General features: G+C 32.5%; 1 protein-coding gene across 2 annotated transcripts; it reads left to right on the plus strand.

The window, feature by feature from the left end:
- The first annotated feature begins 577 nt into the window (after window positions 1-577).
- On the plus strand, window positions 578-24,145 carry LOC127737438 (probable cysteine desulfurase). Of its 2 annotated transcripts, XM_052248142.1 has the most exons (19): window positions 578-625; window positions 5,691-5,787; window positions 6,171-6,201; window positions 6,594-6,710; window positions 8,153-8,285; window positions 9,118-9,183; window positions 9,780-9,845; window positions 10,135-10,276; window positions 10,720-10,759; window positions 11,414-11,472; window positions 11,725-11,798; window positions 12,769-12,879; window positions 13,117-13,163; window positions 15,789-15,993; window positions 16,818-16,885; window positions 20,083-20,121; window positions 21,341-21,452; window positions 22,571-22,726; window positions 23,857-24,145. In XM_052248142.1, the coding sequence occupies exons 1-19, from the start codon at window positions 599-601 to the stop codon at window positions 23,983-23,985; spliced, it is 1,719 nt and encodes a 572-aa protein (XP_052104102.1). In that variant the 5' UTR covers window positions 578-598; the 3' UTR covers window positions 23,986-24,145. The 2 variants fall into 2 exon arrangements, with proteins under 2 accessions (XP_052104102.1, XP_052104103.1); XM_052248143.1 differs by lacking the exon at window positions 9,118-9,183.

Consider the following 24,145-nt stretch of genomic DNA (forward strand, 5'->3'; position numbering starts at 1 on the left):
GGGCAGTTCAACGTGTGTATTCTTCTGGAACACAGGATATCCAAGTTGATCTTTATGGTTCCGCTTCGTATAATTCGTAACGTACTTTAGGCCCTTTTCAGTGTCGAGCGACTGTTATGTTTTAAGATTTTGAAAATGCTGAATGCACACATTACTTCTTTGCGATAAACCGATACAAAACAGCGCTGTGTTTTTTTTATATATAAATTTGAAATGATTATGAATCAGCAGTAAAAAATCTAATTTCTCGTTTTTTTGGGGTATTTCTGCATATTGTGCACGTACGTTCGTCGTGTGGATGATATAAAACCACAGTTAAAGGTCCCATTTACAGAATCACAACTATTAGAAGTATATCAGCATATGTTATCTCTATTTATCTTTTGTTTTTATCTGACATTACAAGATTGCAATTTAATAATATGTCGGATTGATTTATAACCATATTGTTAATTTAGAGTTAATTAACTACACCCGTTAAAATATGACAATTTTATAACTATCTGGTTATATTGATAAATAATATATGATTGGCCCTTCTTTAAATGAATATCTATATATACAGTTGCGCAAAAAAATATTCTTAGTTATTCTGAAAATGTCGGACAAAAATATTAAGAAAAAGGTAAGAAACACAGTCGATATATTATTACTAAAATTTTACTTAACAAAGTACAGAGGGAAGGTCATAGAGACATAAACATCCAGTGGCAAACATTACACGCATATCAGGACGAGAACATGTTAATGTAATATTAATATGAAGTTATGAAACCTTCTTTGTACTAGACCAACCGGCACGCAAAGCCCGATTTTACGTGCATAGGAACACATTTCAACCGATACGGGCACAATATTTGACTCCGAGACGATAGATGTTTGCTCTTCCTCCTAAACGCCAGGTGCTCTGAGGAGAAGCAGCAAATAACAGTTCAAATCTTTGATTAAACACAGCCGTGGATTGAACGCACGACCTATCGAACTCTAGGAGAACATGCTACCATGTGGTCACCAAGACTGCAAATTTAAGGAAACGATCTCTAGGAATTGGTGAATTATAGATCAGAGGTGCTTCCGGGGCTTTCAACTCTCTTTTCTTCAGATTTCTATGTTATCAAACCACGTACTAATGCACTAAAAATTAGATCAGAATTCCCCCGTTCTCCAGCATAAAAAAAACGTTTTAATCATTTAGATCCGAGACTTGGTGGGTTTTAAAAAGGTTAATCAAATTCAATAATTTCATGAATACATAAAAAGGAAAACAGGAAATATCCAAAAATACTGGACAGTACAACAGACCACAACAACCACAAACACCAGACGCCTCCGAAAAAATAAAATTACACATTAAAAAAAAACATTGAACAGAACAGCTGGCAAGGCAAACACAGTTCTTGGTTGAATACTTCCGTTTAGGACAAAATCCAAGAAAGAACAGACTTAGATGATTTTATAAATCTCATCATGATATTTCAGTATTGTTGAGACATCATTGCAAATACTGTCTCCAATTTTATATCTTAAATGCCTTTTTACGGTCTTATTTATTACCAATCTGTGTATTTGTTGTCTATCATTAGGGGAAGACCTTTAAATTTTCAGGAGTGACAGGGCAGATTGATTTTTTTTTCTCTCGGGCAGAATATTAATTTTCACTTGCTGCTTTTCATTTCGTGCCGCAAAGCATAACAAAACACTTTTCTCTTTTGTATAAACAATTATTTATTTTATTTAGTGGGCAGAATTTTCATTTTCAACTTGTCTTTGGCATGCTTAGTTTTGTTAGTTCTCACCAGGATGAGACATATCCTCCTAGTCCCCCACCCAGAAAATCAAATGGTCGTCCACTTACCGATTTGGTTGTTTTTTTCTGAACGGATTATAATGGAACATTGTTCTGTGTTCCCTGTGTTTTTCTGAACGGATTGTAATGGGACATTGTTCTGTGTTCCCTGTGTTTTTCTGAACGGATTGTAATGGGACATTGTTCTGTGTTCCCTGTGTTTTTCTGAACGGATTGTAATGGAACACTGTTCTATGTTCCCTGTGTTTTTCTGAACTGATTGTAATGGGACATTGTTCTGTGTTCCCTGTGTTTTTCTAAACGGATTGTAATGGGACACTGTTGTGTGTTCCCTGTGTTTTTCTGAACGGATTATAATAGGACATTGTTCTGTGTTCCCTGTGTTTTTCTGAACGGATTGTAATGAGACATTGTTCTATGTTCCCTGTGTTTTTCTGAACGGATTGTAATGGGACATTGTTCTGTGTTCCCTGTGTTTTTCTGAACGGATTGTAATGGAAAACTGTTCTGTGTTCCCTGTGTTTTTCCTCATATCGAGATTAAACAGAGGGAAGTTCAGACCTAAAATCTAGTTTAGCCCGTCAAATGTTCATGTGCCGGTCTTAGGGGCAATCCCACGGTGAATTTTTGAAGAAATTTTGCATACAAGCTATTTTTCACCTATTCAATTCAAATATGTAAGAAAAAAAATATACCTTCATTTGCTTCTTTTAGAGATAAATGGGGTAGAAATTTTAGACATTTACTGGACAGTTCGGTTTCTTTGACATTTCTATCGTTGGGAAAGACATACCTAACTTTTTTATTTTAAAAGATAAAAGCAAGCGAATTTTTCTAAAAACATCTGGAATGTCTTCTCTACATAAGCGTGTTTCGAATTTGTGTAACAATTCTTTGGAAATAATTCATTTTATCTCAATTTCATGATTTTAGTAAAAAAAAACGGCACTTTTTTACTGTATATTTATCTGATTTAAGAAAATTTCATCGGTGATTTGTTCATAAAAATTGGCACACATAATCAAGAAAATGGCATTTTTAAAAAGAGGGGTTCATGAACTCGTTTTCAAGTTCAATCAGTCTGATTGAAAAAAATCAGTCAAAAATGGATCTTTTCTCGATATGTCACAGTTTGACGTCGCGAAAAATAACATTTTACGTTAGCGAAGGCATTACCTCCCCTGTTACTGTATCGTATGCCCTTTTAGATATATAAAATTCCGGACCCCTGGTCTTTAGTAATATCTTGACGTTTTTGTGTTATTATGGATATAATGTAGAAATATTCATGATCCGCACTAGACTGACAAAAGCAACAGTATAGGAACATCATTTTATTGCTTGTCTGCATTGTACACAGTAAGTGAACACCTATTTTGTTACTTGTCTTAATCGTACAACTACATAAGAACAGCGCATTTATTGCTAGTTTTCATCGTACACCAGTATAGGAACACCGCTTTTATTGCGTGTCTGTATCGTACACCAATATATGAACGCCAATTTTATTACTTGTCGTCTTCATCGTACACCAACATAAGAACAGCGCTTTTATTGCTAGTCTTTATTGTACAACAGCATATGAACCACGCTTTTTATTGCTAATCTTCATCGTACACCAGTATAGGAACAGCGCTTTTTTGCTTGACTTCATCGTACACCAGTATAGGAACAGCGCTTTTTTGCTTGTCTTCATCGTGCACCAGTATAGTAACAGCAGTTTTATTGCCTGTCTTCATCGTGCACCAGCATAAGAACACCGCTTTGTATTGCTTGTCTTCATCGTACACCAGTATAAAACATCGTTTTACTATGATTGCTAGTCTTTCTCGTACACCAGTATAGGAACAGCGTTTAATGCCTGTCTTCATCGCACACCAGCATAAGAACACCGCTTTTTATTGCTTGTCTTAATCGTACACCAGTATAAGTACAGCGCTTTTATTGCTGTATTCATCGTACACCAGCATACAAACACCGCTTTTACAGCTTGATATTTTGGGGATTTCATAATCATCTACAAATATCAAATATATAGACTTCATCAGAATTCCAAAATCGGCGGATTTAACAGAAAAACCACTGGAGTCTATGTTTTCTTTATTAATTTATTTACTAACTTCGAATTCAAACTTATCTGATCCTCAAATTCCAAAATTCACAGTTTTACTCTCTGTGGTAATTTCTAGGACATACCCGTATATATTTTTTTTTATTGCTATTTGATGAGAAAATGGACAATCTAATTAAAATATAGATCTCGGATTTCGTTATGCTCATATGAGAGCACGCGAGTTCCGATAGTTCTGAATTTTAATCAGATTGACAAAATGGGTAGCCCAAGTTAAATTTTCACTTTGTATAATTTTCGATAAATAGGAAAATACACGCAAAAAAAAAATCACTGTATTGTATTGTTAAAGATGTTAACAACATAACCTTGATTGGATGAAAAATTCTCGATTATAAATACATGCGAGTCACTTTGAAGGAAAGTAAATTATGTACATTGCGGCATGCTAACAATTGAAAGTTTTTATCATTTTTGTGATAGTATAACAAAGCATTTCTAAAGCATATTTTGCAAATATCCGCGTAAATGTGATTTATATCTATTTTATTTTTACATTATATGCAAAATGTTCGAGTTTGGACAACGATCAATCACACATCGTTGCTAATTAACATTTATTGAACAAGTATGGGAGAAATCTGTTTGCACCAAAAAGGCATCCTTTTGCGCCACAACTCATTTGCGCCAATCCTACGTTTGTGGCACTAGTTTTCAATATGCCTAGTATCACTTGCATCAAAAATAAAGTATACCATTGCGCCAATTTATTTTAATGAAAAACAATGACTCCCCTCTTCCGTTTTAATCAGTGTTGGACCGGCACTGGACATAGCGACTGAGTCACGGTGTAAAGTCATTTAGAGTGGTTTTAATAAAACTTTTTTAAAGTTTGGAAACAAAACATTATTTACAGCCAGACAACAATATATTTTAAATGGTGAAATTTGTAATGTAAACCACATAATTCTATAATCCTCTTGTATAAATCTGGTATTTTTCGACGGCAAATGTTTCCTTTTCTAAGTTGAAAAAAAAAAACAAAATTGATTGCAGTGATTATGAAATTCCTCTGGTCCATCATTAGTACGTCTTACGGATGTTGGAGTTTCAGTGTACGGATTGTGGGGAAACCAATGTCATCAACATCTGTGGGTCACACATAATCAACAAAAGCTTCTACTTTCTTATTACTTTGGCATATCTTGCAACAATAGTCCCGAATTCCATAAAGTATTCTTTTTATGGTACCATAATTTGTTTAAAAACATTTTGTACCATAGATATTAGTACAGGTAAATTGGCGCATATGAATTCCGTAAATTGGCGCAATTGATACCTTTGAAGATTAATATTTGGCGCAAATGATACATCTTGAAAATAGCAATTGGCACAAAAGGACTGCTGCCTAAGGTTTGACATGTATGATTAACCAATTTAGATATTATGCAAACAGAGATGCATATTATTGTGATCCGTCGATCAACGAAAAGACTATGTAATGTTATTTCACATATCAATTTCTTTGTATACTCAATAATTAACCAGTTTAACAGTAAAATGCTCTATGGTCGGGTTGTTGTCTCCTTGATACATTCCCCATTTCCATTCTCAATTTTATGGACGTTTAAAAAGCGAGAAATCTTGAAATATGCAGGAAAATTTACGAGGTGTAAAATTTTCGCGTTTCTTTAGCAGCCGCGAAAAAACCGAAAATTAAACACACGCGAAAAAATTAACGTTAGGAATAATATTTCAATGTATTTTATTTCATCTCACCGATTTAAGTTATTCTGATGTATTTGTTTTTAGGAATATAGATATGAGGATTATCCAATTTTACGCACAATTCAGGAAAATGTTATTGGAAATGATTTGATAATACACGGACCATATGGACCTCGGAAAGGTATATATTTTAATGAATTTACATAAAAGCAGTTTCTATTGGGTTATTTTCCAACCAGTTCAAATGGTATTGTTTGTTGTATTTACACGTATTTAAAGGTTTTCTATGGTTCAAAATTTAACGTTTTCTCCGGGGACTCCGGCTTCCTCCACCAATAAAAACTGACCGCCCCGAAATAGCACAGACGGGTTGAAAGTGGCGTTAAACACCGATCAATCCGCCGATCAATCAAAATTTAACCATGCAATCCTATGACATGAGATTAGTATTTATACAACAAAGTAATTATATAGTAGATATTGTCAGTCAAATTTCTATGACATAAGATTTGTAGTTATACATCAAAGTAATTATATTGTAGTTGCTGTTGGTTTGTTTTTCAGTTGTTTACTGTGATTATACAGCATCTGGAAGGTATGTTTTAAGTTTACCTTAATTCGGACTAGGTTACCTATATATCTTTTTTTACAAGAACACACGCTGTATAATATTGCAATTTTTAAATTTGATTTAGTCCATCAGATGACATTTTGAGCGTTTTCTGTCTTTGTCAATAATTTCAGACTTCCAATTTGAATTGAAACACGTTTCAATTAAATATATACTTTATAAGACAAACTGATGCGGCAATTCAAGTAAAGTACAAAATAAGAAAAGGATATGGCTTAAAAGTGGTAAAGAAACCATTATCTTGCTGTTATAGTATCTTTTGATTTCGTTTTATGGCTTTAGCCAAAATGTTGTTGTTTGTGGTACATTATTTTTTTGTATTTTTCTGTTCTCTTTCGAATAATTGAATATTTCAGATGCTTAGCGTTTATAGAAGACACAATAAGACAGCATGTATTACCGGTTTATGCTAATACGCATTCTTCTACAGGTTACAATGCTATACAAACTACTAAATTTAGAGAAGATGCCAGGTAAGATGTTGACTGTATGACATGGGGATTGTCTTTCGGTGCTATAGTTGCTTAAATATTCGTCATCCGAATTCTAACTATACTATATCACAGCCGGCTATGACAACGAATTCTAACTATACTATATCACAGCCGGCTATGACAACGAATTCTAACTATACTATAGCACAGCCGGCTATGACAGCGAATTCTAACTATACTATATCACAGCCGGCTATGACAGCGAATTCTAACTATACTATATCACAGCCGGCTATGACAACGAATTCTAACTATACTATATCACAGCCGGCTATGACAACGAATTCTAACTATACTATATCACAGCCGGCTATGACAGCGAATTCTAACTATACTATATCACAGCCGGCTATGACAACGAATTCTAACCATACTATATAAAAAAATCAACATATTGCCCTATTGTAAAACATTCCTCATCCTAAACATTTCATTCAAAAACATGAACAAATAGCAATATCAATTAAGAAATTCCCTTCTACAGCAATGGATATGTTAATTTGTAAATGTAGAGAACTGAAATATTTTAGAACTCCTTAAATCATATGAATAAAGTATACATATGTAAGATAAGTATCAAAGGTCAAGAAACAAACCGATAATGAGTCGGAATGGACAACATTTCCAAACGGAGTGTGTCTGTAGGGTACGAATTTCCTTTTCTTATAGGACAATAATCACATATAGTCTTTTAATTATTACTTTTTGAATATTTCCCAAATAAAACGCAACACCATGACTGAACGGGCTCTTCGTGACTAAGTTGCAATAATTCGTAAGAATAGCACAATAAAACAAACGAATAGTCAGGGTTAACTCGATTTTTTCTGCTTTTAACATTAATATGCAATAATACGAACTATAGATGCTTATTTTTTTATTTTTTTAAAGATTTTAAATCGCTGCTGCCCGTGTACACGTTTTATTTAGAAAACTACAAAAAGAAGCATTACATTCCTAAATAAATGGATACAACTGTTCTCTTTAGGTCCTTTTGTGCCAAGCAGCTTCTCGTGTATACTTATACAGCATTGGCTTTCAAATCTTTAGTTTTGAAAGTGTCTGATGAAGGTAAATCCATAAAATCTCTTTGGCCGCATCAAATATTAGTTACTCTCATACACTAATAATGTAAAAGACTTGTGCAACTTAGGAAAATATATATTTAGAGCACTGAAGCTCAGAAATGACTGTTTTCAGTAAGTTGATTTGTAATTCATTTGTTACATATATTTGCTTTTTGGAATTATATTTATAAGTATTTATTTTTTGTGTATTTAATACTTCTGTCTGTTTTGTCATGATCGTATATTTTTGTAATCTATATTTAGTAAAAATTGATTATACATGTACCTATATGTTGTAAAACATTTGGTTAATAAAGAATTGATTTACAAATTTTTCTATTTTTTTCTTTCCAGGCATATAATAAAACAATGTGTGAATTGTGGTAAGAATGACGTAGTTATTTTTACTGGTAGTGGTTCTACGTCAGCCTTCCATAAATTAGCTTGGGCTTTAAAGATTAATTTGCTTAGAGTGGCAGAGGAAACGGTAAATACTAAATTATTAAGTTTTGGACTGGCTTTACTCAAAGTTCAATTAAACATTTCAAGAAAACCACTCGTAATCAGTTCATGCATGAAACATATACTATATTTGTTAAAGTCATATGATTCCTTCAAATTTAACAAAAAAGACGATTATGTTTTATATACTATAATGAAAGTTTTGCTATAAAACACGTATATATAGACTTCCTTTTTAAAGAAAATCCGTTATTTTATCCAAATCTTTAGAAAATGTACTTCTATTGAATTATTGTCTTCCCATGATGTACTGTAATTCGACATCAGGTTTTCCGTATGCAGTGACCTTAATCAATCATGACATCTCTCGGTAGAAATTCAGCAATCGCACAGCACAAGTGCAAAGGGGGGAAACCGTGATGGAAGAAATAGTAATCCTATCTGAAAGAATTTTTGTTACACACCAAATCATCAAGTGTCTTTTAAGTGTGTATATATATTTGTTTATTGGTACTGTATAATTACAGATAGTCCAAAATCCCCCATACCAAAAATAATTCAACATAAATAAGAATATATTAAAACATGAATACATATCGAAATAAACATTTCATACAAAAAAATGCTTCTGTTTGTCGTTTGTTTGCTACATATCATTGATCTATTTCTATTTATAGCTCTAGATGAATTTTTTGTGATGGTTCAACTTGGTTGCCTTTTGATTTCATTTTCTTCATAAGTTATATTCTATGCTCGTCAATATTTGCCCTTTCCCATCTTTTATATACTGATTAACGACTAATATTGACGACAGAGTATTCTAAGATTAAGGTATCATATCTGAGTTTCTTGTTTAGGTTGTGATAGTTGGACCATATGAGCACCATTCTAACACACTCCTTTGGAGGGAGTATGGAACACAAGTTAGTATAGGACTTTAGCATAAATTTCAATAAAATGTTTAATCTAAGTATGATAAACATATTTTTGGTTAATACCTAAAGTAAAAAAAATCACACAATTTACATAATTTTACGTGTAATGAGTAAACAGAATATCATATTATGATTGATTGATTGATGTTTAATTTACGTCGCATCAGCACAAAAAGAAGGTTTAAAAAATAAGATGCCAATGAGACAACTTTTCACCAGAAACCAAATTATATAGAAGTTAGCAACTATAGTTCACCGTGCGACCTTCAACAATGACCAAAACCCAAACCGCATAGAAAGCTAATAAAGCCCCAGACATGACAAATGCTAAACAAACAAAACGAGAAAGCTAACGGCCTGGTTTATGTACAAAACAATATATGATATACAGCAACAAACGACAACCACCGAATTATAGGCCCCTGACTTTATGGTTTACATTCCTTATTTTTGTAACGGTATCTGCATATTTTCTCTTTTTCAAGGTTTTTAAAATTCTTTCAATTGTGTATAAATTTAGAATTTACATTTTTTAAACCTCGCTTTCTCACATTTGTAGTGTAATTGTTTTTATTTAAACACAGGTTGTTCGTATTAGAGATGATGAAAATGGTTATGTTGATACTAAACATCTTGAAGAGGAATTGAAGGTAACATAAAATAAGATCTTTCTAATAGTTTGAATAAAATTGTATATACAAGCAAACAATCCTTGAGAAGCAGACAATACAATTGGACAGAACCGATCAGCATTACAAAACAAAGGGCTTTAAACAAATAATACCTAATTTCCTATAATATACATGTACATGTTGGTAGAGAGTTGTCTCATTGGCAATCATACCACATCTTCTTATCTTTATATGTAGATATGTAGTACTAGTACCATATTCATCCATGCTAAAAGTTCATGGACGAAATTCGTTTATTTTTTTTCAGTTTTGGAAAGAGAAAAGGCAACACGTTTTAGTAGTGATGTCAGCGTGCAGTAATGTGACGGGCATTGTAACAGACACAGATACTGTAGCAGTGTTAGCACACAGTCATGGGGCTTTAGTCGTATTTGATTATGCATCTGGAGGTTAGATCAAATGATACACGAATAGCTTTGTTATAGTTATACTGAGTGCCAATGTAGAAAAGCAACAATCATTTTTTTGCATGACAATAGAAATGTAAAATACATACTAAAGTATGCACCCATTCATTATTTACACACCCTACAGTTAAGTACAATGCTTTACTGGAAATAAAATGAAGTAGACGATTTACAACACTTTCAAAAGAGGAAATCTTGGACAATCATAGCTCGGTATATTTTCCTTTTGAATTTCAACCAAATCTTCCTTCAGTCTACTGGTTACTCAAATTCCATAATTGTCCTTAAAAAACAACGTTATATTGCTGTGTCTGACAAATGATAATAACTCTATTTCAAAGTGATATATATATATAAATATTTAATAACTAAGGTATATATATATATAAACAATGTTACAGAAAATCTATTTACCTTTAATTAAGGTCCTTATCTGAAAATGGACATGAATTCATCAGAAAAAGGGTAAGCCATTTGTTTAATCGCATTCAAAGTTATAACAACATTTACCTATATGTATAGATAAGTTTAAGGATAGTTTTAATAGAAATTATCGCCAAAGACATTGTTAAAAATAAGGCAAACATTTCTTTTTAGTTTGTGAAACTTTAATAGTCGATAGCAAACTTGAAATTTTCGTCTCGCTTGTGACGAATGCCTCAAAATGCATAACAGTTGTGTGTTTGGTGGTGACGGCATTAAATATGAGACAACAGGTCATGTAAGCTTTGTGTATAAAGAAAGAAAACGAATGATAAGATTACCGTGCGTACAATAATTTTTTTAGAAAAAAAATCTTCTGTGGGTTTACTCGGGGACCAAAAGTTTGGGAACCAACTACCTTAACGTTATAGACTTTCAAGACGGTCTTAACAAAACGTGAATCGCCTAAGGTCAACTCTGCCTGCCGGATTTACATCTTTCACATAGTTTTACGTAACTGCATAACATAAATAAATGTTTGCTGAAAAGTTTTTCAACCAAAGTTTGATATATAGATAGCTAATAAAGTTTGTGATCGACGCTTAGTTTGTATTCTCAGATCAGTATCTAGTAACTATGTATGACCTATTTGTCAACAGGATTCATTCGTTACCTTTCATTAATACGTTTTTGCAGTTACAAGGATGCTATCATACTGAGTCCACATAAATTTGTTGGTGGTCCAGGAACTCCAGGTAAGTGTACAAGTCGAGGTGTAGAAGTCTTATTACAAACGAGATACCAAATTCTAATGTTTCTGGTAATAGGGTAAATTTAGATATGATCCATGTTAAATCACTGGTCATTTCAATAAACTAATTTTACATTGTAGAAAGATTTTTGGAATATTTTCAGTACCGGTATTGATTTTATTTGGTCAATAGTTTTTATTAAATACATAACTAAGCACGCACTTGTAGTATAAATACTGGCATTTACAATTTCAGGTATTCTTTTCGCAAAGAAATGGATATTTAAAAATTCTGTTCCTGATAGAACTGGAGGAGGGACTGTTTTATATGTAAGTAAATAAAATAGTTAATTTACAGATCATGCTATACAAATATATAGAACTTATAAAATTGTTTATTGGAAATAATTTGAAGTGTGCATTTTGTTTGTACAACTGCAACGGGATTACATTTCCAAGTAGACTTGTTACGTGTGTCAAACTTGCATGTATTTACATACATAATATTAAGTCAACCATTTTTGTTTTAAAGTAAAACATACTCTATGTATATAGATATAAGAAGATGTGATATGAGTGCCAATGAGACAACTCTCCATCCAAGTCACAATTTGTAAAAGTAAACCATTATAGGTCAAAGTACGGCCCCCAACACGGAGCCTTGGCTCACACCGAACAGCATGTATTTATTATTCTACCCTTAGTTTATTTATTTTGTATTTACATTGTGTCATAGGTCAAATTTATTTGTTCAGTGTATGTTCAATGGTGTTAATATGTCCTTTGATTGAGTTAAGCTATTTCAGTTGATATTTTATAGTGTGTCTTTCTATGTTGTGATGTTACACTATTGTTTCAGAAAAAGGGTGAAGGTTTGGTACCATTAAAACGTTTAAACCCGCTGCATTTGTTTGCACCTGTCCTAAGTCAGGAATCTGATGTTCAGTAGTTGTCGTTTGTTGATGTGGTTCATAAGTGTTTCTCGTTTCTCGTTTTTTATATAGATTAGGCCGTTGGTTTTCCCGTTTGAATGGTTTTACACTAGTAATTTTTTGGGGCCCTTTATAGCTTACTTTTCGGTGTGAGCCAAGGCTCCGTGTTGAAGACCGTACTGTGACCTATAATGGTTTACTTTTTTAAATTTTGACTTGGATGGAGAGTTGTCTCATTGGCACTCATACCACATCTTATATCTATGTCTATAACGGACTACAGATATGCAAATTGAGTATGTTAGAATAAATCAATTCACCGTTCAGCAGTATAAATAATTAGAAATTAAATTGTATTTATCTAAAAGGTGACGAAACAAACGCATTGGTATAGCAGTAATATAGAAGAACGAGAAGAGGGAGGGACACCAGATATCATCGGCTGTATAAGGGCAGGACTGGTGTTTCAACTGAAACAGGCATGGTTTTTTATAAATACATTGAAATACAATCAATTTCATTAATATTTCTTTGAAAATGGTATCCAAAATATTGAACAAGAACCCTTTTTTAATTCTATATTGACTGCATTTGAATAAAAACTCATCAACGTGTCTTCTTTACAGCAATGAAAATATCGAATAAGATTTCTACTTATGATGATGCATTTTATGAGATAAGAAGTTGATTATCAGATGGTATTCTTTATATTGTAGAATGTGGGAACAGATATAATACATCATAGAGAGGAAGAATCTTGTCAGTATGTAGAATACTTACAAAAAATGAAAACAATGGTGTGGATGCTATGAATTTAGTATGAACTGAGGGCATGTGGGTATACGTCAATGAGAGAACAATCCAACAACACAAAAAACCCAAAAGACATCAAACTTTTCATTTTTTAAGTAAAGATTAATCAAATTTTGGGTTGAATCTCCTAAAACTTGCTAGAGAATATCATTGGGAACACTAACCGGTCACCGAGAATTGTATCGACTCAGTTTTAGATTAGAGTAAATGTAAATTTATAGTATAATATACATGTATGTTGTTTTGGTTTGCATGTTCTAAAGGATGGTCATGTATTGGAAACATCAACTGTAGTAAGACAAAGCAGGAGAAAACATTTCTAGTTTTTCAAAATGTGGTTTGCAACTAAATACATTTCACATACATGACAACCTCGAATTATAAATTGCACACGACCCGACAAAAAGTGACATTATCTTTATAGATACTTGTCTCCTAATAAAATTTTGTGAAGTATAGGCTATGATGATGACCGTGTTCTTTTGTTGAGAATTACATAAATTTAGTTTATCAGCGTCACTTATCTTTAGTTAAACACACAACAGTTGAATACGACGACAGCCTAACAGTCTTATGAGAGGGGAAAGCTTATTTGCCAACTTTTTGCTCAGCGTAACAAAGTTTTACTGCTGATAACACATTGGATAAACACTGTCATAGATCCTGTGTGTTCACCATCATCTATATGAGGATTCGTCAAATTCTGTATGCTTTAATTTTGAAACCATTTTTAACCGGATTTTCGAAGGAAAAATCGGTTATTAATTTGGGGATGTACGGCGGGCGGGCAGGCGGACGAAATCTTTTCAAAGTTAGATATGTTGTTTCCTGTGACTAAATGAAGGTCAAGTTCAATTTTCACGATTTTAGCTTTTCTCGTTGTTGAGTTGTAGACCTTTCAGTAGCGAAAAGTGATATTTATTATATGATTTATTTTTATTTTGAGTTATTTCCCTTTGAACAGAAATGGCGTTATTAATAAGTATATGTCAATGATTGTATGTGTTCAATTGATTTTACTCAGGAGTTGTAAAAAAATTCTTTATAACTATTTTTTTTTTAAGTCATGTGTGTTTTGAAGATAGATTTCACAGTTATTATGTGGTATTTTATTTTTGTTGGGTGAGTTAATGTTTAATTTTTACTTGATCCTGTTTGGGGGTCCAGATTTGCAAATATCTTTTTCATTGGATAATAATCTATTTTTATTAAAGGATATATTTCATTACATTACATTGTGTAGATAAGGTGTTGACATTGTAAGATAAGTTGCAGATATTAGTTTGTGACAAATGAAAGAAAAAATATTGGGAACTATTAATTATATATATTAAGTTTGATTACACTAATAACAAACATGTGGTAATTATCAATCACAATTATATTTGGAGTGACAGATTTATTTGAAAAATTTGTTTTTCCTAAGTTTGGTTGATGATAAGCTCTGTAGGACAGTATAATTATAGTTTTAGATTTACTGTTCATTATTAGACATTTTGAAGATGATTACAGATAATTTTTATAGATTTTTAAAAGACATTGTATTAAGATATTTTGGAGAAAAAAAAATCTTTTCCTTGGTAAATTATTTGAAGAATTTTGTGATAGGTTTGTTTGTTATTCTGTATAAATTAATTTTCTTAATGCTATATATATTTTTTTTACTTGATCCTGTTTGGGGGTCCAGATTTGCAAATATCATTTATATGCAGGAAAATGCGGTTTGCTGTCACTCTGACAGCCTCTTGTTCTCTATTCTTTAGAAAGTTTGTCCATTATTCTCTATTTTATATATTTTAGCCACTATTATTCTCTATTCTTTTTTTTATTATTTTTTCTTATCCTTTTTTTTTGGCCTATTTTTTCTATATTATTGACCCATTATTCTCTATTCTGTAAACCCCATACAGACCCTCCTATATCTGACATCATTGCCAGTTTGTCACTGTCATGGCAATATCACTTGTCCTTTGGTATTAAGGTTGATGAACCCATATTCCAGATATTCTTATTCTGCCGACGAAATGGTCTCTCATTTCGTTAAGAGGTGGTCATTAGATTTTACATGCGTTATATCCCAAATGTCCAGTGTCATATATCTGACATTATTGCCGGTTTTATCATTGTCATTGCATATACAAGGGCCTTTTGATGTTACGGATTAAGCATATATAGCAAGAGATGTTAATCCGTCGACGTACGTGGTGTTACTTCGTAAAGAGGTCAATAGATTGGGACTGTCCAGATCCCCTGTAGGATTATCGCGGGACTTCAAATGTCATCGCTGTAGTTTTCAGATAGTTTGCAGTATCTCGATTTTGCCTTGTGATATGGAATTTCTGATTACAAAAAAATCATTTAAGGGACTGTTATGTCTGACATGTTTGATTTATTTGTCACGTTACTATGGGTTTGAGCATTCCAGATGAAGGTAAAGCCAGAAAGCGTTCCGGACGCACCACATTTGATTAATTTAAACGTAATTTAAACCAAATTATATACTATTATTATTGCTCGTCATTCTTAATATAGATTCAGTATTGTAATTTGAATTTGACTTTAATTATTTTTACAGGAAAGCTTTCAATATCTGGTCAGTTAATCCGAGTATTCATATATTGGGAAGTCAAACTGCAAATCGAATACCAATATTTTCTTTTTTGACTATCCACCATGCTACCGGTAAACTTGTTCATCATAATTTCATTTCATTATTGCTGAATGAATTGTTTGGGATACAAGCTAGAAGTGGCTGCGCATGTGCAGGTCCATATGGACAGGTAGGTTTAGAACAGTGGTGGACTATATTTTCAATTATATAAAACGTAATTATAATACATAAAAAGGATACTTGGAATAATGAAAATATTGGACAGTACAACAAACTACATAAACACCCGATGACTTCGAAAAACAAAACCCAGCCTACAAATAAAAACAAATAAAAAACAGCAACAATATATTTTCCAGATAGACTGACTTGATACATGCACAAACTGTGTTTTGTTAAACTAGTTTGGCGCTTGCGCAAACATCCCTCTTTACATATCTAGACCATAGATTGTACAAATAAAACACAGCATAAAAAAATGCACAGTCCAGATAACACCATGCAGAATGACCACTATCTTGAACAAGGAAAGAAAAGACGATACTTAGATTGGAAGCAGGATACAAATGTTTTTGTTACTACAAGAAGCTAGGTTAGATGTCCACAGCTGCTGGTTGAGAACTGCCGTACAAGTGGATGATGATAAGAAACTACACACACTCCTACCAGGTTCCATCATGTATTATCATAACATATATAATTAAAATTAACAATATTTGTGAGAAGTCAGTAAGTATTTAAAATTGGATGAAAGAACGATTCTAAAGTATCGGTTAATATACCACGTATGTTACTCTTGGCTTCCTACAGTCTTAGTTCAAAAGTGTTTCTCCTATTGGAAATCCCCCTTTATTTCATATAAAAACACATTTTTAATAAAAATTCTACTGAAGATTTTTCTTGTCTTAAGTTAAAATTGAATGCTTATGAATTTGTGAGAAAAAACTAGAAGAAGAAATATCTTTTTGAATATTGTTTCAAAATTTCTTGTAGGATTTGCTGGGCATATCGGAACCTCTAGCAAAAAAATTCATTACTTATCTACAAGATAAACGTCCGGGGTTCGTATAAAAAATACTATAGGTTCATGTCTTCTTCTCTTATAACAACTGATTGGTTGAATTTATAGTTTGTTTTATGCCCAGTGGCTTATATTTTATTATATCTGAAGGAGACAAAATAAACAATAAGTGCAATAAGTAAAATATGCAGAGCGTGTTGAGCGAGTGTGATGAAGGCTGATAGTTTTGACTACCAATTATAAAAGAGGGCATGATTGATAGTGGCTAGAAATTTGCTTTGTCACCAATCCGACAAGACATATCTACCTATTAATAAATTCCGGGAAGTAAAACTGACGACTTATCCCTTGAGAATGTGCTTTACTGCCAAAAGGGAAATATTGTTTTATGTTGAAGACGAGTAATTTCGAATTGTTAATGTAATGCAATATCCACCGAATAATGATGTCCGGCTGTTCCATCAAACACAAAGGAGTAAGTAGTTTCTTTTCCAGTATCGGCACTTGTTGCTTTGGTCATGACAAATACAATTCCAATGACAAGTCGGAGACCCGACAGATGAACAGTTTTTACAGCGGATGACCGTGAGGACAGTCCGGTGTTATGTTGCCACAGACATTTCTACCCACGCGACTTGCGTTTTTGACTGATAACCGAACGTATTTCGTATAATTACGAGTATGTTATCGAGTGCAAGATAACATTCCTTCTCTAATTCTTCGTCAATTTATCCCTTTCTGCACCCATTGTATAAAAAAAAATTTAATCAACGTGTGGTTCGTTTGATCTCAGTTCTTCATTGGTTAAAATCCGATTATGACGTCGAATTTTCTTGCTTTCCTCTGAATTTCCTATTGTGACGGCATGAAAATAGGCGACCATGCCTGATGACGTCACATAGAAAGAACACACCTTTTTGCAGATCATTCGAAAAGAAGGAATAAATTTGACTGCGTATTGTTTGAAAATCATTAGAGAAACAGATTCCACCACCAAATCTCGTGTAATACGATATTTATCCACTCTCGACAGTTAAATTTTAAATATTTAAAACGCTCGGCGAGCCTCGCGTTTTAAATTTGAAAATTTAACTGTCTCGAGTGGATAAATATCGTATCACACTCGATGCAGTGGTAGAATCTATATTTATCGCCTTTTTTGTTATATATTAATTTCATCGATAAATATTCATGAAAATAATTTTTAAGAACATAGATAAATGATATGAAAATTTATCATATATTTAGTACAAAATACAGCAATTTTGTAAATCTAATAAAGGTTCTTTTTTCCAGTCTGTATCACCTACCCTGTATCGCATACCCTGTATCGCATAGCTAAACCCGTATCGCATACCCCGTATCGCATAGCTAAATCCGTATCGCATAACTGGCGTGACGTCAGAAATCAAATGACGTCAACGTTTGACGTATGACGACCAGTTGCTGTATTTCCGGGCACAGGAAAAAAGTAAGTTCCCACTCAAGAAATATCATATCATTTCAACTAAAATCGTTTTATTTTCAAAAAAAATGTTACCCAGTAACTTTATAAGCGATTTTTATAAAATAGATACAATAAGTTTTTTAGTGGGAACTCACTTTAGTCCAATGACTGTGTATATAGGAATCCCCTGTTTGTCTGTTAATAATCTTTGAATAGATGATACTTGGTAACATTGTTGTCCATATTTATGTATACAAATGAGTTCAGATTATAGTATAATGATTAAACTTTACAACAAATATTGGGAACGTGGGTTGTATTCTATATTTTGTTTGTTATATTTTCGGACGATTTAAAAAAAAAGTATATCACATTAATCTGATTCTATTTAAATATATGATAAACAGAATAACACATGACAAAATCCGTATCGCATGCTGTATCACCACTCGACCAATATCAGACCTCGGGACCTTCGACCCTCGTGACTGATATTGGTTTCTCGTGGTGATACACGCGGCATGCGATACGGATTTTGCCATGTATTATTCTATATGTATTGCAGTCGGGAGAAATATATATGTATAAATAACAAATCAAGAATACCGAAAATTTGATTAAAATTTGTGTTAACGCATGCGGAAGAATATCTCAAGAACGTTTTGCAACAAACGCGGGAAAATATGAATGCCTAGTCGAATCCAATCTATGATAATCTATTAGAAAAACGAATTATTACAGAAGAGTGTCCACCATGCACTTGTACTGCACTATCATTAGAATAGTAGAATAGAATGATATACAAATGGATGTAAATTATATATAACTGTTATACACATATTAATTTAATATATAACAACAAACCAGAGTATACTGATAACAAATGATTATATCACTACAATATAATAGTTATTACAGTGAGGTTAAATTCCCTGTCATTTATTCATCATCCACACACGAACTTGTCTCTTAAAAAATATATCTACGTACCTTAACCTAACTTTCAGGTATAGAGATGTGATTTTTTTTTCTGAGACAAGTGCCTGTGACCATCCACCAGAACTTGCGGTCATCCTATGTTCAGTACTTCAGTACTTTGATTATACATGAAATCAAGTTATAATTACTTAAATGTGAAAAGGGAACATTATTTTGTTAGATTATTACTTTGTTATTAATCAGTTTTTTTTAAAAAGACAATCCGGTACATGTTTAAATGTTTCTATGAAAACCTAATGTTTCACCATTGCTGTGACAGAGGGTAACTTTGTTATTATCGTTTTCTGTATACCATTGTATTGTCAGATGTTATCGGAATAAACTTATGTTGAAGAATTTTGATTTAGTTAAAATAAAAAGTAAAAAAAAAGAAACAAGCCACAGAGGCCAAAACAAAAATTCAACTAGGCAAGCACCGGAGACTCAACTAGGCAAGCACCGGAGATTCAGCTAGGCAAACAACGGAGACTCAACTAGGAAGGCACCGGCGATTCATAATAACATCAACGATACCAATATCCTGCACCAGATGCGTATTTCTACAGTAAATGTCTATTCAGTTCGAGGCCAAAATATTTGAAAAACCAAAACAAATACAAACGTTGAAGAGGTGATCAAACCAATAATAATCTAAAATATCATGGCTAATCCAGACAACAAATCAAAGCTGTGCACGAGAGAGTTCTATATTCTACAAGCTACGATCACTGCCACGCACATTCTACAATTTAATGACATTATTTTATGACAATTGTATATAGCCATTTGACATTTAGATCTGTTTTACATAGGTACGAGAAGAATGGGCCAACAAAACTGGAAATACTTAAGTAAGTGATTTTGTTGATATTGTAACAAACTCAAACTCAAGAATATCACAAAGATGTACATCTAGTGTATATCACACCAGAACAAATAACAACAATTCTGCATTTGTTTTAAAATTCTATTCTTTCTGTTTGCATGGTTGCAACTTCCTAACTGCATAGAGAGGTGTTACGTTTTCTTTTAGGTTCCCATGTAATATTACAGTAAATTAGTAAACGAGGTTGATGGGACATTTTAACTCACCACCAATCATATCAAAAAAAATTTTTTTAATATCATAGCTGTACATTTTCCATTATTTTCCCTACTTTTGTTTTGTTGTATTCGTTCTCATCACTTACCTTGTTTTTCATATTCCAATTGACCAATCACCCTCGTCCCATTTTTTTCGACGCTATTTATTTAGTATCCTCTACTTGTTATTTATCTATTATGATACATGCAGATGCCGATAAAAGCACTATGAACATTGGAACTTGGTCACTATGTCCTTAGTGCGTATAATATTTTGTAGTTCTGTCTAATATCATTAGTGTCACTCGTAAATGGGATTGATATGTTTATAGGTAATGTTTTATACTGTATTGTAACTGAATTTTTTCAACAAGTTGCAGGAAATGATAACGAAAAGTTTTTTTTTGCTAGGCGTTTTTATAAGTGCAAGATAAAAAAGTTAAAATATGTATGCACAATTTTGTTTTAAACACTACCCTCATTGGCTATTTTTGGTAAATTGATAAATCGAGCCCCATATTAACATATTTGATTTTCAAAAGGACTTTTGTGATCTTCTGGTCTGTTTACACGACCGACCTTATGAAGACCAAAAGCCTTCAAGAATGATTTGTTTATCTGAGGAGAATACTGTTTTTTTTATTGTTTAGAGTGTCATTTAAATGAAAGTTTGATATACCGAATTTGAATATACCAAATTGCCAATTTGAACAAGGAAATAAATGATGCCACCACATAATTCGGAAGGTAGAGTAAAAAAGTAATCGCAACTATTGAAGGCTATATATAAGGGAACAATCATAGCTGTCGCTCAAGAAAAGTAAAAATGTCCTCAGATGTTAAATGTCTCATCATAACATTGAAATCGTTAGTATTTTATATGTCTACTTCTATGTTTATATTTAATTTAACTCATTGATTTGACTAATTTAGTTTTATAGTTTTTCATTATGTTAGATATAATATATTTATATATTTGTTAATTAGACCAGGATTCACCAGACTTAATCTCCCATACTTTTATGACGATGAGCACATAAATTATATAATACAAGCGGTTGACATGGTTACAAAACATGGATGGAAACTTTTACCTCAGGTAAGGCAAAATATTTCACAGTCTTTGACATGCTGTTGTTTTGATATAAGCTTCTCTCTGAATCTAAATAATATACCAATGCTCTCATTGGGGATAAGAAAAATACTGGTTCGTGTTTCTCAGTCTTTATTTTTTTCTATGTTGTTGTCTGTGCGTCGTTTTACTTTCCCCCCATACCGCATAGCAAGTTGATAATACTTTCATATGAAATATAAACTGATAGTATGTGTTCTCATTAGGAATAAGAACTGGCAATGCGTTCATTGGTGATATAGGCTTACAATGCTTTCATTGGTAATATAGGCTAACTGCTTTCGTAAGTGATATACGCTAACTGCTTTCATCAGTGATATAAGCTGACACAGCTCTCGGTGTATATATATATATATAAGCTTATAATGCATTTTTTTTTATTTTAGCTGACACTGCTCTGTTAGCTACCAATAATTTGCTTGTGATATCGCCGAATGCGACTCATCGCCGTAATTTAACTTACGATGAGTAACACGATGGGTGCCACTAGTGGGGTAGGAACTGATTAATCTCCCGGATCACCAGAGTTCATCCCTGGCTTTTGGAGGGATTTTTGTTGCTATTTTTTTTTCAGTGTAATGTAGTGTTTTGTTATTATTGTTAGTCTTTTCTTTAGTCATGGTGTCGTCTGTTTTTGTTGGACTTATTGACTACCCCCTTTGGTATCGTCTCGCTCTTAGATAACAAAGTTAAACGTTTATATATTTGGTCAGTTCTGACTGGGCCCTCTTACTTTGAAGTTTGTCACTTTCCTGAATTATGTCTTTTGTGTTTCCTTTACTTTGAGTTAAAATTTATCAATAAGTAAGAAATGCAAAAATCTGTTTTAGTGACTATATTTAGTATGAATAATTTAATCCATTTATTTAGATGTGTTATATTGTCCTTTGCATTTTTTTTATTAGAAAATATCAATTACATTGAAAGAATTACAACAATATATAGGATCGAATTGTGATAGCAATAATTTCTTAAATGTTACAGGACCAAAAGTACAAAAAAAAATATTTTAGCATTTTCGGGTATATTAAAGCAGTTAAATTTGTCTTAATTGTGGTCAATATTTTCTGTTTATTTGCCATTAGTATACTTTCGATGGGCAGTCTGGAACTTGGCATCAAAGAGCAGAAGGTCATATGGACGTAAATACACTTATTCGTCTACGAGATCTTGACTTCAATAACAAGAGGCATTTAGACTTGACGAAGAACTCAACAGTCAAGAAAGGACCTTCATTTAAAGTAAGCGCTTCAAATATAAACCAACGATGACGATTTTATGTAACGTCAAGTATTCCTGTAATAACCCTCTTCGTGTGCACTTTGAACCAAACGATTCAGTTTGGAAGCCAAGTATATATATAACGTTGGGGTCATACTTACAAAAAGATCAAGAACAGAACAAATAAAATTCGTCCGTCTTATTTGCTTGAAAAAGCTATAATGATTTTTTTTATACAATTACAAAGCAGTATTTTAACCTTTTAAAGCAAATCTAGCCGTTCCAAAATTAATTGTACCTTGATTGCTATCCATATTACTTATATAAAATGCAAAATTTTATTATACTTAAAACATTGGAGACATCGAAAAATGTGCACAAGACAATATATTCAAGTTATATTTCCTACATTGTTTGTCATTATGTCACAGTGAAAAAATGACAAAAATTGATTATGAGACTTTTCGGACATTTTGTAAAAGATTTTGTAAAATCACTGTTTTTGTTATATTTGCAATATTTCAATAAGGGATTTTGTTAATTTTATTGTGAAAGGTTTAAGTCAAGTTTAGAAAATTAAGATAATCTAATTTCATGTTTTAATTTGATTTTCAATTAGCGACATTTTACTTCAATTGATCTATTATTCGTAAATGTTTAATGTCTTTAATTTCATGAATAAGTCTGTATGTTCTATTGTTAATTATTATCTATGTGCTAATTTTGCTGTAATCCCTTAATTGAATTTTCTCACTCATTTAGAGAAATATTTGTCAAGTCTACTCTAGTAATTTTTGGTTTGTTATATAAACTGTTTTATTATTTTGATGTGGCAGATTGGATTTAGTATTACACTGAGCAGTTCCAACTCTGTACAATTGTATTCCATGCTGAACTTATTAAATTATACATCGCGCTAACCAGATTCTGTGTCTTTTGTTGCAAGAGCTAGTCCCAGAGTCAGAGTCCTTGCAGACTCGTCGTACTGTTTATTGTGTGTGTGTGGTTCCAGGCCAACACATAACCCAGTCACAAGATACACCCAGTTTCTATTTGTGACAATTAAATGAAACGAGATCGAGCTTGGAATCTAAGATGGACTATTTATTTTATTTGTTTTTTTATGTGAAGAATTATTTTGTGTTTTCAGGAAATTTTAAATAAAGCTCAGAAAATGTTTAAAGATACAGAAACAAGTTTAAAGGCATGTAACAAAATTAAACATATTAAATCATCGATTTTGTACACGATCAAGACACACATACATTCAACTTATTGAAAGTCCTACTTATAAAAGAGAGGCAAAAGATACCAAAGGAACATTCAAACTCACAATTCGAAAACAAACTGACAACGTCATAGCAAAAAAACGAAAAAAGACCAAAACACAAGATAGAAAACTAAAGACAGAGCAATACGAACCCCACCAAAAACCGGGG

The sequence above is a fragment of the Mytilus californianus genome, unplaced genomic scaffold, assembly GCF_021869535.1.
Source record: "Mytilus californianus isolate M0D057914Y unplaced genomic scaffold, xbMytCali1.0.p SCAF_4, whole genome shotgun sequence".
Taxonomy (NCBI): domain Eukaryota; kingdom Metazoa; phylum Mollusca; class Bivalvia; order Mytilida; family Mytilidae; genus Mytilus; species Mytilus californianus.

What these genes read in the sequence shown, in the direction of transcription:
- LOC127737438 (XM_052248142.1), top strand. Translation starts at nt 599, where the DNA reads ATGTCGGACAAAAATATTAAGAAAAAG. An exon ending in ACAAAAATATTAAGAAAAAG is followed by an intron (nt 626 to 5,690) that starts GTAAGAAACACA and finishes ATTTGTTTTTAG; the next exon opens with GAATATAGATATGAGGATTA. An exon ending in AGAGAGGAAGAATCTTGTCA is followed by an intron (nt 13,164 to 15,788) that starts GTATGTAGAATA and finishes TTATTTTTACAG; the next exon opens with GAAAGCTTTCAATATCTGGT.